The sequence below is a fragment of the Falco peregrinus genome, chromosome 13 (assembly GCF_023634155.1).
Source record: "Falco peregrinus isolate bFalPer1 chromosome 13, bFalPer1.pri, whole genome shotgun sequence".
Classification (NCBI taxonomy): Eukaryota; Metazoa; Chordata; class Aves; order Falconiformes; family Falconidae; genus Falco; species Falco peregrinus.
In genome coordinates, this window is record NC_073733.1 from 13,683,142 (window position 1) to 13,696,680 (window position 13,539).

The 13,539-nt window shown below is 47.3% G+C and overlaps 1 protein-coding gene across 8 annotated transcripts in view; it reads right to left on the minus strand.

The window, feature by feature from the left end:
* MED12 (mediator complex subunit 12) overlaps positions 1-13,539 on the minus strand; it is a 36,568-nt gene that overhangs the window by 7,933 nt on the left and 15,096 nt on the right. For all 8 annotated transcript variants that reach the window (XM_055817920.1, XM_055817915.1, XM_055817921.1 and 5 more), the window contains exons 18-36: positions 13,336-13,479; positions 12,400-12,563; positions 12,007-12,138; positions 10,219-10,446; positions 9,877-10,021; positions 9,469-9,589; positions 8,675-8,776; positions 7,849-7,962; positions 7,417-7,580; positions 4,269-4,448; positions 4,007-4,078; positions 3,551-3,711; positions 3,298-3,459; positions 3,101-3,212; positions 2,761-2,850; positions 2,213-2,322; positions 1,600-1,735; positions 1,172-1,333; positions 256-633 (exon numbers count right to left, since the gene is read on the minus strand). In XM_055817920.1, the coding sequence (XP_055673895.1) occupies positions 256-633; positions 1,172-1,333; positions 1,600-1,735; positions 2,213-2,322; positions 2,761-2,850; positions 3,101-3,212; positions 3,298-3,459; positions 3,551-3,711; positions 4,007-4,078; positions 4,269-4,448; positions 7,417-7,580; positions 7,849-7,962; positions 8,675-8,776; positions 9,469-9,589; positions 9,877-10,021; positions 10,219-10,446; positions 12,007-12,138; positions 12,400-12,563; positions 13,336-13,479 (2,877 nt within the window). The remainder of the gene's footprint in view (positions 1-255; positions 634-1,171; positions 1,334-1,599; positions 1,736-2,212; positions 2,323-2,760; positions 2,851-3,100; positions 3,213-3,297; positions 3,460-3,550; positions 3,712-4,006; positions 4,079-4,268; positions 4,449-7,416; positions 7,581-7,848; positions 7,963-8,674; positions 8,777-9,468; positions 9,590-9,876; positions 10,022-10,218; positions 10,447-12,006; positions 12,139-12,399; positions 12,564-13,335; positions 13,480-13,539) is intronic.

Below are 13,539 nucleotides of genomic sequence, written 5' to 3' on the forward strand. Positions count from 1 at the left end.
AAGTCCGCAGGAGGAAGCCTAGGATGTTGTCTGAGCTGGGCAGCCTATTTCCCTCCCCACCAGGGATTAAGAAAATGTTTGCCCTGCCCCAGGCTAGGGAAAGCAGGAGAGAACTCCGGCACACCCAGCTTAGAGGAAGCACATCCCATCTTCACCATTACACCGCTCTCAGGCTCCTCAGGAAGCCTCAGGGGAGTGCTCTGTGACTAGGAGGGGTGGACACAGGAAGTCCATAGCTGTTGGGCAGTCAATTACCTCAGTTTTGCTGGCAGATTGGTTACGTTTCTTGGTTTTGCTCTGTTTCTTCTTGCGTTCCTCAGTAGAGGTGGCAGGGTTGGAGCTTGTTTTATCAGCCTTGGCTGGTTCCGCAGCTTTCTTCTCTGGCTCTAAAGCCACAGGTGTAGGAGGCTCTTCCTCTTCAGGGGGCAGTGGCAACGGCTCCAGGTAGTAACTGCGGGGCTTGGGTTTCAAGTGTGTGTGGTACAGAAGAAGCCTCTGCTGCTCCTCAAATCTAGACACCTTGCGATCCACTCGGACTGTCCCAAACCATCCCCAGGAGAGGGGAGCTGAGTGCTTTAAGCCCTCAAACAGATCCCAAGGGGAAATCTTCTGCTTTGTAGAGACTTGCAGACCCTTTAAAGCAAGAGAGATAAGAACCTCTAAGTCCCTGTTGATTCTCCTACAAGGGTACAGGAAACTATGCTTTCTTCAGGCTCCACCCCACATGTCCCAGCAAACAGCCTGAGCCCTTACTAGTCGTCCCTGCTCTTCCACATGGCAAAGCAGCGATTTCTAAAGGTTTTCATAAAAAACTGCCCATTTCCTTCATCCTATCTCTGCCAGTCTTCTGCACACTGGCACTGCCCAGTAACTCACATCACAGGGATTATGGGTTTCTCTTTATGTCTTACATAGCCGTAAGTACAAAACTAAAGTTTAAGTAACTTCTCAGGCCACAGCAGCATGTATCGCCGAGCATTAACACGCAGCTTTGCCCTTTTAGGACACGGTTATGTGCCAGCTTGTCTGTGTGCAGCCAGTCACTTCAAGCTCAGCAGGCAACAAGGCACTGCATACAGATGCCTCCCAAGCTGTACAGACTCAAGGTATCAGAGGACAAGGTGACACCTGCACTCAGGAGCTGTGATGCAGACAAAAGAGCTTCACTTACCTCCTTCTTGAAGATGGAGTCAAATCCAGCTATTTTATTGCCTTTGGTGTCAATGAGGGATCCCTGAGGTTCACAGGTGATGACATCTCGGGTCTGCTTGGGAAGCGGCAGTAGCTGTCGCACCTTCTCCAGGCTGTCAGACTGCCGGTCCCCCAGCTCTTTCTGCACAATTGGAATAAAGACTTGAAGAATCGCTCAGGAAAAATCATCCAAAGTCCACCTGTGCCTCTTCTGCTGCCAGCCTCCACCCCTGAATTACCTCTCACCTTTGCACCCTTCAGCTCTACAGAGCTGTCAGGGACACCATCACCGTTTCATCTAAACAGCAGCAACAGGCCAAGTACCATTCATTAGATACAGGTAAATCTGCATAGTTGGACAACCACAACACAGCACATACTGGTCCCCAGAGACCTGGTGTCCCTCACCCTGAGTTTCTTGACAAGATTCATGTATGCCCGCTTGTTCTCCTCCATGCTGCCCTGAGAAATGCTGGACATATCAGCAGCCAGGGTGCCATTGATGAGAACACTCAGCATGTCCAACACTGTGGTGAAGAGCTCACTGTTGGTGAAAGCGGAAAGGTCAAAGTCACCTGAGAAGCAGATATAAACCCTCTGCCATCATAGTAACACCAAACATTATTAGACTGCCTACAAGTCAGAAGTGCTAAGTGCTCTTCAGACTAACATCCCACACTAATCCTCCTTTTGTTTATACACCATGGGGTGTTCACACCTGAGACAAGTACAGCATCACAGGTTAAAACTGGCCTCCTGTCTACCCATTCAGCTTCTTCAAAAAGCAGGTCCAGATTCAACTCTCCCCTGCTTATCTCTCTGTATCTGGAAAGTCAAGTTTGCTCTGGATATACCAGAGCGCACTTGGATACTAGGACCTAAGTTGTGTGTAGCCTCTTTTGGCTGTCACAGTACTTCTGACAGATCATCTAGAGACAGCTAGCTCACATGAGAAAAGGGGCCATGTTAATGACTGCCTCCCTTGGGAAGTGTATGGATCAGAAGTCAGCCAGAAAGTTACTTGTTTGACTGCATGTCCACGGTGCCACTGCTGATGATGTCCAGGAGAAGCACAGCCCACTCAGTTGTCTGCTGTGTACTGCGTTGAACTGTGTCAAACATTCCCCCCACCTGGCAGAGAAATGTAGTTTAGTCACAAGGACACCATGAAGAAACCTAAGATTTAAAAGCGAGAAGGGAACCTAAACCAGAGCAACAGCTGTGCTACAGCAACTCCTACTGAGAGCTGAAGGACACTGCAGTCAGCAGGACAAACCTCAGGTGCAAGTAGTAGTGCTGTGGACTGCAAAAGCATTGAAATGGGAAGGCACATCTCCAAAACAGAGACCAAGGCTATGGATTTCATCCAGGTAAAACAGAGCAAGGGAGTTTTTTCATGCACCCTATCCCACTCAGGACTCAAGGCCTAGAAGCAGCACAAATGCCTCTCCTACTTCCTTGCCTCGGAACATATACAGTCCCTCCAGTGTGTGCATGTTCCAAAAAAAGGAAAAAAGGCAGACAACTCCTCACCCCAGATGGTTAAACTTTTTTTCTGCAACTGCTCACCAAATTCAGCCGTAGTTTCAGGGCCTCATGCATCAGCTGCTTGGCTTTGCAGTCATCTTGGTACTGATCTTCCCGCCAATTGGTAACAATCTAAGAAATTTAGAAGACAGGACAGACCTCACAAGCTGTACACTGAATTCAGTTTATAGAGCAGCTGGTACTGCCTGCTGTCCAGTGACTCAGAGATGGTCAGCTCAAGCACCCTATATTAACCAGGATAAGATCTTTTCCTTACTGAGCATATAATCAGGCAGACGACACCCCCAAGGATGTGCCCAACAGCCTGCCTGCTGGAGGAGCAAGCCCTTAAGGAAAGTGAGGTGAGAAGCAAGACACCTACCTGCTGCACCTGACTGTACAGAGAGGTGAGGAGGCCTTCCCGCTGCTCATCCTGTCCTTTCAAGCATGTTAGCACCAGTGACAGAAATGGCTGCTGGCTCAGGAGGGACATGCTGCAGAGAGAACAAAGATGGAGCTACACAGCCAGGCTGAGGGATCAGCACAGCAAGCATTGCCTGCCCTTTCCTCAGGACTCACCTCTTCTGCTTCTGGCGGTCCCGCTCTTTGCGGGACGATGACCCCAGGTGTTGTCCTTTCTCTAGTTCTTCTCCAGCAGCTTTCAGCACGTGGCCCTGAACTGATGTTGGAAGCTTGGCAATCAGAGGGGCCACCAGCCACACTCCTGATCTCTCCAGGGAGCTGTGACAACACAGGAGAAAAAAGCAGTTTGCAATCCAGCCTATGATTCCAACTTATCTACGTGGCAGCTGCATGCCAGGACTACACCTACCTGAGGATGGGTTTGGATTTGTTGCTGGCAGGTGTAGCACTTGCTGAGCCACTGATACTGTTGACTCCATTGCCAGCAGAGCTAGCAGAGCTGGTCTCTGCTGACTGCTGGAATACTTCAATGGTGGCCTTGGCTATATTTTCTAACAAGGAGTTCATCTCCTGGTGATAGGGAAGAAAAGACAGCCAAGTCCTTCTCCGAGAGAACCGACAGGGACTGCACATTTCAACACAACTCAGTACAAACCCAGTTTGCCAGCTTTCCTGTGGCTGCTGCTTTTTGGGTCTCACGCTCATTGCATCCTTCTCATGCGTGTCTCTCACAGGGCTGGCTCCCTCTTCATTTACTTTCTTTCTATTCCCACTTCTGCCAGGCCACCTCCCACCACCTCACAAGCAGCCACTTCCAACACTGGCAACACACATCCCTGTATGGTCCCTCTGAGCAGAAACTCACGTTGTTTGCTGTCTGCTTAATCATGAGCTGCAGCTCCAGCGAGGACTGCCTCATGGTCCACTGGTCCAGATTCTGCAACACACACACATGCATACTTCATATGAGCCCTTATTTCTGTTCCAACTATGTCAACCCACACCCTCAGCTCCCATTGCTAGTGAGTGTCAGATCCCTCAGAGGGCTGCATTTTGGACAACCCTACTCTAATGCTACATTAGGCAATTACTAGGACACTCTGCCAGGTTCTGCCAGGAGCCTGCACCTGTAAGATGCGTTTGATCCTCTGCCGCTGAGGATTTTCTCCTTCCTCATTGTCCAGCAGCCGGTGTGGATAGCAAATCAGCTGCATCAGCCTCTGGGCTTGAGTGCTGCTCAGGACAGGATCCTGCAAGTCATTGCTGTCTTCGCAGAGGGACTTCAGGCATCGCTCACCTACCCACTCCTGCAAGATGAAGGCAGAGTCAGCGCAGTGAAACTGATGTCTGATTCCAGACCAGTGCCCCTGCTTTCGATCTCAGAGAGATGAAAGGAACACGTAAATCTCATAAAAACCTGATTAGTGCACAGTTATGCCTGATAATAATTTCTCTTCATGAACTGTACTATCCTGATTCAGCATGTGTCAGGCACAGCACAGCAATCGCAGCAGAGGAAACATCAACTTCGACAAGTCAGCAGCAGTGAAACACAGTAGCTGCTATTTCTTTTGATAAAATATTGGTATGATTTAACAGTACATAGTCACTGCCATGCCCAGACTTCATCAAGACTGCCACTTGGGCTCAAAAGATCAGAAGGGATCACTGAAAATTATTTGGTCTATTTCCTGCACAACAAAGCCCTGGAGCTGTCCTAAATTAAATAATTCAAGGCTGCAGCTAAGGCTAAACTAGAACACGTCTTAGAGAAAAGCACACCCCTTAATTCTTAAATAGTGATGGAAAACACACTGCCATCCTTAGTAAAAACCAATGACTTTAATTCTCAAAGACTGGAAGGGTAAACAACTGACTGGATGCAAGCCACTTAAAGTCACAAATCATGAGAAGGTAGACAGAAAAAAAAAAAAAAAAAGTCAGACTCTCAATTTCAGCTGGTGGTACCTAAGCGTACAATAATAAAGGCAGCAGTTTCCAAAACAAACATGAGGTAGGCAGTACTTCACGCAATTTACAGTTAACTTGCAGCATTCGTTACTGCAGGATTTTTCCATATTGAAAATCAGGCAAATTCATGAAATTAAAATCTACAAAGGACTGTTGTATAAGCACTGCTGCAGCTGCAGAGCAAGCCTGATCAGAGAGCTCTTCCACTGAGAAGTGACAATCAGAGAAGAGATGAGAATCCAGTTCATGAAGCACAGGTGCTGGTGCTAAGCCTAGAAAGCTGGGAACAGTCCCTCTCAGCAGCACTTCAAGCACTAGGTAAAGCACAAAGATTGGGAAAGCTAAATCTCTGGTTCGAAATCCTTGTGAAACCACAGCCTAGATCTTCACCTCCATCCTAGATGAAGTTTCCACTTTCCCAACACACATGACCTGGTGAATTCTCCAATGCCTATTGCATTTCTCCCCTTCAGTGTTGCTACATCAAACTTCTCTTCCTTGCATACATAATATGCACATCCTCGGGAAGACCCTTTTTGCCACTTGCTCAGCTTCCTACAAGAATTCAGATGTCATCTCTGATCCACTTTATGGATATAATCTCACAAATAAGTATGAAGTAAACTATCATCTTCAACCTTGAGGGACTTCTAACCTCTCTTAATCCCTGCAATGTGTCTTTACAAAACAACCACCTCCACAGGCTTCATACTACTGAAACAGAGTCTCTCATCTGTCTCTTCCCAGGAGAGCACTATGAGCATATTTTCCAAGCACAATGGACAACTCTACCACCCCAATCACCAGATTCAAGTTAGCAACTTTGACTCAGTCCTCCCTCTTGGTTCCCACTGTGGTTTAGCACAGCTCTATGAAATTAACCTTTTCAAAAGGCCAGTCACAATTACATTTATTAATTTAAACAGGCTAAAGGTCAGACCAGCAATTATGTCATAATCATACGCACCCAAGAAACAAAGCTTGAACTTAATTCTGTAGTCTGCTCCTTTTCCCCACCCTGTCATGATGAAATCTATTATAAACTATGCACCTGAATATGAGATGCAACATCACAGTCTACGGTTATGAAGGCATTCTACAGGCATTCAGAATTAATAGTCCAAGTTCTGCAGCATCCATTGCTCACACTGGAGGTGTTAATATTAAACACGTCATTTTACAGCTCTTTACAGCTGCAGGAATCCTGCAGGAGCTCTGGCACGACTTGGTGGTACTCACTGTTATCTGCTGGAATACTCACTCCTATATAGCCAGTGCTGCCAACAATTGGTACAAATAGTGATACCTGACACTGCTACTCCCTCCTGTATACACACACACACACACTTTCCACCTGCTGTGAGTCCTTTCTACACAGACTGGGACCAGCAAGGGAATTATCTACCTCTATCAATGTTACAGTCAGGTTTCAGTAACACTAAGTATGTTGAATTTATGCTTATAAATAGGTGACTCCAATTCTTCTTTCATAGGCTGGTAACATTACTATATAGCAAGCCAACTGCTAAACCACAGCATCACAAAGCATGAAGACAGCACAGCACTGATGTGTTGTGTTTACACATTAATAATATGGACTGCAGGTTTCAAATTGCAATATGGACTACAGGTTTCAAATTGTAGCTCTATATCTTTCCTGCTGACAGGATGAATTTGCAACTGAGGCCAAGAACACCCTTCAACACCCGCTTTCATACAGTAGTGCTAACAGCCACTTCACTTTGCAACTAAGTACCTTATTAGCCAGGTTTCAGTTCCCCAAATGTCAGTTTTTTACAAAGGAACAGAAATACTGGTGCTATCACATTAGGCTAAGCAAAAGATTTTTGTTGTTGTTCCTTTAATTAAGTAAACAGGGCACTGCAAAGCCCAGGGATACATTAACAGCCTAGCTGCAAGCAACACTTAAGCTGCATTCTGAAAGGCACCATTTATCACTTCAACAAACTGTCTTTCTTGCGCTTATCTTCTCTGCCTCCAGCACACATCTCAGCAAACCACTCCCAGCACTCCCCTCCTTGGACATGAGCCCCGTGCTGTCGCCAAAGCAAAGGGGACGTGCAGTCCCTGCATACTGCGACACCTAATTCTTGACAACTGTTTGCGTGTCTATTTTTTTGTCACGGTGAGCAATTCTTAGCACCATCAGGCAGCAGAATCATCACAGGTTTCTTGACTGATGTTTTGAAGAAATACCTGCCAAACCCAACCTGCCGAAAGTCATGTGGGATATATCTGTCTGCAGGGGGAATAAGGACAAACCTAGAGATGGGACAGACTCACCTGTTGACATATACTCCTCAGCACATACTTGGCATAAATATCCAAACTAGCCGTTTCTACAGTTACTACCCGACTACCGGCCTTCCTGGTGCCCAGCTCATCATCCATGAGATCGTCAACACCTCCAGGGTGGGAAAAGCCAGAGCCTTTCAGTTCTGCATCTCCTATGAGAAAAGCACAACTGTCACTTAATCACCAATGCTAAACCTAAAGCAAAACATCCTGAGCATTCATAAACTCTCTCTGCCATGATCTCTCCTGCAGCTAAGAGATACAAAGCTTATTTACAGCTGAATCAAAGGGCTTCAGACAAGCCACATATCCACCAAAACAGATCCCTGGCCATCGGTACAGCCAACACATGCAATACAGTGCCTTTCTCCCACCCCACTAAAAACATTCTTACAGGTTCAGGCTAACACAGGTACGCACCCAGAACAAAGACAGCCTTCAGCACTGCAAAGACCGCTCCATCCACAATACGATTTTGGGAAGCTGCCAGTAAGTGACGGTCACAGGAAGAGCGGATTCCCACCGTGGGTTTGTCTGCAAAGAGGACAATGGCGAAGGGCAATATCCAGTAAGAAAGGCGCAGGCTCCAGAGCTGCCTGAATTATGTGACAGCTAGTACCGTAGAATCCAGCTCAGAGAATCCTGAGGCTAGTCCTTTTCCAAACTGTAACATGGAGTCAATTTAATTAAGTTTCACAAAGCACAGTGCCAATCATGCTGTGACAACTGAACCATGAAATCAAAATGGGGCGCAGTGCCTGTGTCACGAACTCCAAGCTCCAACAGGACCCTAACCTAGAACACAGGCTGGGATTAGAGATTTGAGCTATCAGGATACTTATGAGGAGCCAAGAACAGAGCTTCCTGGACTGTTTCCATCATCAGACAAAAAGGGAGCGCTGTAAAATAGCAGCTTTTGGCACCATGTTAAGAGGCTATACAAAGCTCAAGACATAAAAAAAAAAGAAGTGATCATTACTCTAATGGCTTAGTGACAGCAAGGCCACCTCTACTGGCTGGCTTCCTGCCTCCAAGGGCCTCCTCCCCAACTTGCGGGGCTACCATGGAGTGAAATAAATGGAAGGATATTGTTCTTTGTCCTCTGCAGAAAGCAGTGTATCAGGCCTTGCCTGCTTTATTCAGAGCAAGCAGGTCATGACTCTAGTCATAGGGTCCAGTATCTCTTTTCTTAGGGTGCAAGAGCCTCAGTACTTTCACAATAAAGGCTCTACTTCCATTCACTTACTGCCATCTTGCTGGCATGGGTTCAGCTGTGGAGTCTTAAACAGATGGAGTAAAATCCGGCAGGTCAGACGTGCTCCCGGTTCTGAGTCCTGTTCACTGCAGGCTATGTAAAGAAAACAGTCAGCTGAGATTTCTTAAGCACTGAGACAGCTGACTCTCAATCCAAAAGCTATTCACAGTACACTGCCCTGGAGCAACCAGTTGAGAAGCTGCAGCAGCCTTATTGTATTTACAAATATAGAGCATGTGCAGCAATTAACATGCAAGTGAGCAAATCCATCAGTATTATCCCCAATGAAATGCACTACATTCTGCTTGCTCTGTCTTCCCAGCTTCACCCTGTCAGAGTCTGGATGCTGCAATCCCCAGAGCACAGCTAGGAAGGCTGGTGACAGAGTAAAGGCAGAGTGAACCAGGCACTGTAGGCCCAACTGGTCAGCTGGCCGCTCTAGCCAAAGTGTGAGCTGAACCATATCAGCAGTGAGAGGCGGACTGCTGGAGTTCAAAGCTGAGGACACTGGTCAGACAGCATGGCTGATAATAACTCCATACTCATTTCAGCTCCAGAGAGTAAGACACTGAAATACCTTCACACAACCAGTTTTTGATAGAAACCAAAAGGCCAGAAACTCTCCAAAGCAAAATGTTCAATTCTTAAAAGATTGATACCATCAATACCATAAAAGAAGTATTGGAGGCATGTTTCACAACTATGGGTTCACAAAGTATCCATTAAGCACAGGCCTTTGGGCTAGAACTGAGACTAAGACCAGCTTTCTGCAGGGATGCACTTACCAGCATTGAGGAGTGAGGGGATAGCAGCACAGCGAATCAGGTCCTCCAGCAGCAAGCACTGCCGGGCAATGAGAATGGCAACAAAGGTGGCCAAGGAATCATGGAAAGATAAGTCACTGACCTGGAAGAGAGGAGATCAGCCAGTGATCACAACAGCCTCTGCCTCATTCCCTCTGTCAGCAATTCCTCAGCTTGCCTAGGAGCTGGGGGGTAGAAGGGCCCATAACCCCAGGTCAATGTCCATGATCAGCCCAGGCTGCAAACACCAAAAGGTAGCCCTGGTATTCAAAGCCTTTCCCCTGTCCTCAGAAGACAAAGCCTCCATCCCTTGTTCATTTCTGCCTTCTCCCAAGGGATCCCTCCACTCCTGCTTCAATTCCTTTTCCCCTTTTGAATGTTTGCACTTGCATCAACATTGCAGAGGAGGTCATTGAAGCCACAGGTCCCATTATTGGAGGAACAGCACAAAGCTTTGAGCACACCCAGCCACTCGGCGCTTAGAGACTTGCAGTAGCCAGTTAGCTCAGCACACAGGATAGCAATGTCGTTCACCCTGTTAAATAAATAACGAAAAAAGCAGAGGGTCAACTTTGCTACTAATGCATGCCATCAGGTGAATGATTCTCTAAGGGATCCCAGCCTTGGCTCCTTCCTCACACCCCAAGACAGCCAAGGAATGGCTACTGGCTTTCTTACCCTCACCTGAAAATTTTACTATCTCAGTAGAGCCATGAAAGTTCTGCTTCTCACCTGTCTGGATCGTGGTGTCCCACACATACATGCATAAGTGCATTACAGACAAAACTGTAACGGTTGGCTGGGTTTTCATTGAGGCTCTTTCCCAGGTTGGTGTATGTAAAGTTATGTGCAGATGGATTTTCAATAGTATCAATCATGAACTCTGGTTCCCATAGCATATTGGAGTCAGATGGCTCAACATTGCAGTAGATTGTGTTCTTCACCTTGGAGCAGAAGTCACTAAACAGGACAGGAAGGAGAGATTAGGAACACAAAAACCTAAGATTCCACTGAACTCTGACAAGCAAAGCAATCCTGCGCAAGACAAGCCCTCCCTCAGCATGAACGTGGAAACTCAAGATCACTGTGTACCAACAAAGTCTCTTCCAAAAGAGTGAAGCTGGTTCTTTGCTGGGGAAGCACCTGGAAGTTATCCAGGTAGCATATATCCACCACTACGGAAAGTTTAGAAGGGAACAAGGACAATCCTGTGAGTATTATTTTATGATTAACAACACTAAACTTAATCTGCCAGTTTAGTACTCGTCACTATCACTGTGCCCTACTACAACAACCTGCAGCCAACTTCTATTGTTACATGCTGAATAACAGTTATATGAAAAGTTTTGCTATCACCACTCATACAACTTCCAATATACAGAACAGCACGAGCACTAGCCGAATCCTATGAGACTCCTCAGGGAGGGATCACCCTCAAAATACAAACTCCTTCTCACTCCTTGTCTCCATCTCTAACCTATTGTTTGCCTGCTACAGGATATTCCCTTTTATCTGTGGCCATTTACTTCAAAGCCTTGCTGAACAGCTTTTAGGAATTCAGTTAGTCTAATATCAGGTTTCTCATTTCCATATGTGTAGTGACTCCCTCAAAGAACTCCAATGCACCTGTGACCACAGCACGCCCTGTTCCTCTCGATTCAGTCCAGCGAGAGACTTCAAAGGCTCTCAGCAGCCAGAAGCTTAGCCAACTGACATCAAGGCACAAGCCACTCTCAGAGCCCCTCAACAGGGGGTTACACGGAGAGTTAGATGTTCCTATGGCATGCCTGCACAGGAAACACTGATAGGGAGCAGGGGCTGTGAGAGAAGACAAAGTGAAGCACTGTACTGGGAAACAGGGCTGTCAGGAGAATTACCCGTTCACAGGATCATGTAAGCAAAAAGCCAGAGAGATCTGTGGACTCCATCTCTGAGCTGCTAAGGGAGGAGATCCACAGGGAGCTGGTGAGGGGGACAGTTCCCAAGTGAAGAACTGCAAAGAGCAGAAGACCACAGAGTAAAGTAAGCCCACAGGACAGAGCCTGGGGGGCAACACCAGCAGAGCAGAACCTGAAGAGCCAACAGGGGCAGAACAAGCACAAGGACTGCAAAGTAGCACAGGAACAAACCCAGAACCAAACAGTGCAGGTTCAGAACCAGCCCAAGGATTATTAGGGTGCTGAGCATAAGCAGAGCACAACCTTCAGGATGAAGTGCTCAGTCATCAGAGTTTGGTGGGAACAGATCTCTCTACTTCTATCCTCTAGGAATGGGGTAAGAACAGACACGTGGATGTGCAGAGGACTACCAAAGGCAATTTACCAAAACCGTGACGGTCTAAGAGTAAAGATTATACACTGGGTCATTACTGCCTGTAAAACAGGCACTACTCCCAAGGCTTCAGTCCTCCGCTGAGACGGTATCAGGGACAATCACATCAAACAAGACCACAAGCAAAAGCTTAAGCTAAAGGTGCTATACTAGTCAGTACCCACCGCATCCCACCTGCCTCAGCCTCACCTGAAGAGCTCCCCAAATTTACTTTTGAGGTGACTGCAGGATGTATACAGGTCATAGAGATAGGCCAGGATACAGCGCTCCGCTGAGGACCCATCTGAGCGGTTCATGCCATGTTTCACCACCCCACACAGACTGCACAGAGACAAAAAAAAAATGCTGCAGCAACACAAAAAGAAAATCTGAAGGAATAATTTCATTACACAGATATCTTCCTGAGCTCACAGCAACAGCGTGCGCTAAGTAACAAATCCTGTCCCCCATAAATTCTGTGAGCTGAACTCTCAGGCACAAAGTTGCTGCCTTTTAGGAAGGATATAGATACATCCCTGCCCCTTACAAGCCCCCAGAAGATACGCTGCTTCATTCCACACAGGGAGGTGAAGATTGCCTTACCCTTCAAAGACCTGAGCCATCTGGTCCTGGTTCAATATAAGGCAGGAGTGGTAGTGCCGCAGCACAGCCACGATGCACAGGCACAAGCTGGTGGTGTAGCTGCCAACAAGGTCGGAGGATTTCAACAGCAGTTCTGCCTCCACCACGCTCAGTTCATTCAGCAACTGCACCCAATGACAGAAAAACCCTTCAACAGCCACAGGGGTAAGGTATGGTCAGAAATGGAGCAGGCACACCACACTCACAGCCTATAGGACCTGCCAGGAAAGGGACTGGCAGGCACTTTCTGCCTAGAGATGTACCCCTGGAACAGTTGGCACCCCAAACTTAGGCACAATGTCTCACTCAGGCAGTACAAGGGGCTGTCAGTGCTTGGGTATCAGAGGGTGACTGGGATATTGCCACGGGTAGTAGCAGACAGCTTGTTCGGTAATTCTGTCCTGTATAAATCTAACTCAGCTCCCTTTTTAAGGTTAACAGCCTCAATTCCATCAGCAACCGTAGCAAGCCTTCAAGAGACACCTGGCACAGGCTGCAGAAACAGCAACAGGATTTTAGCAGGATCCAGAAGGCAGCCTGCACTGCCATGTGCCAAGGATCCTTCCAGGGGAGCAAGGTGGGAGAGCTGCCAGAGACAGATGATCCCCTTCTCACTCAGAACAAGGCCTTGCTGCAGCCAGGGACAGAGATGCAATGCAAGTCCTTTGGAGACAACCTTGAAATTGCTGGAAGAATAATCCTCACAACAGAACATGTAAGACTACCTACAGCTGCAGCCCAGGAGCACTGCAACAACCACATAATCTGATCACCTCCATAACACAGGTTAGAGGGTCACCAATGATCCCAGGAGCAGCTCAACTATCACAGCACAGATCTGCTGCCTTTCAGGCTGATGAACCCCTCCCAGGAACCATTTGAGCACAATGTGCTTACCTGGATGGCAAAGTCGATAAGACCACTGATATTGAGTGAATACTCCATCAAGTCAAATATGAACTGCACGTGCTGTACCAGAGGCAAGTGGTATGACATTCCCAAGGCAAAGCTGGTGATCTGTTCCAAGACATTGCGAGATACCTGCAAGGGCAAGATGACACACAGTACTATCTCCCCTTGCAGAAGTCCCCCAGCAGGCCC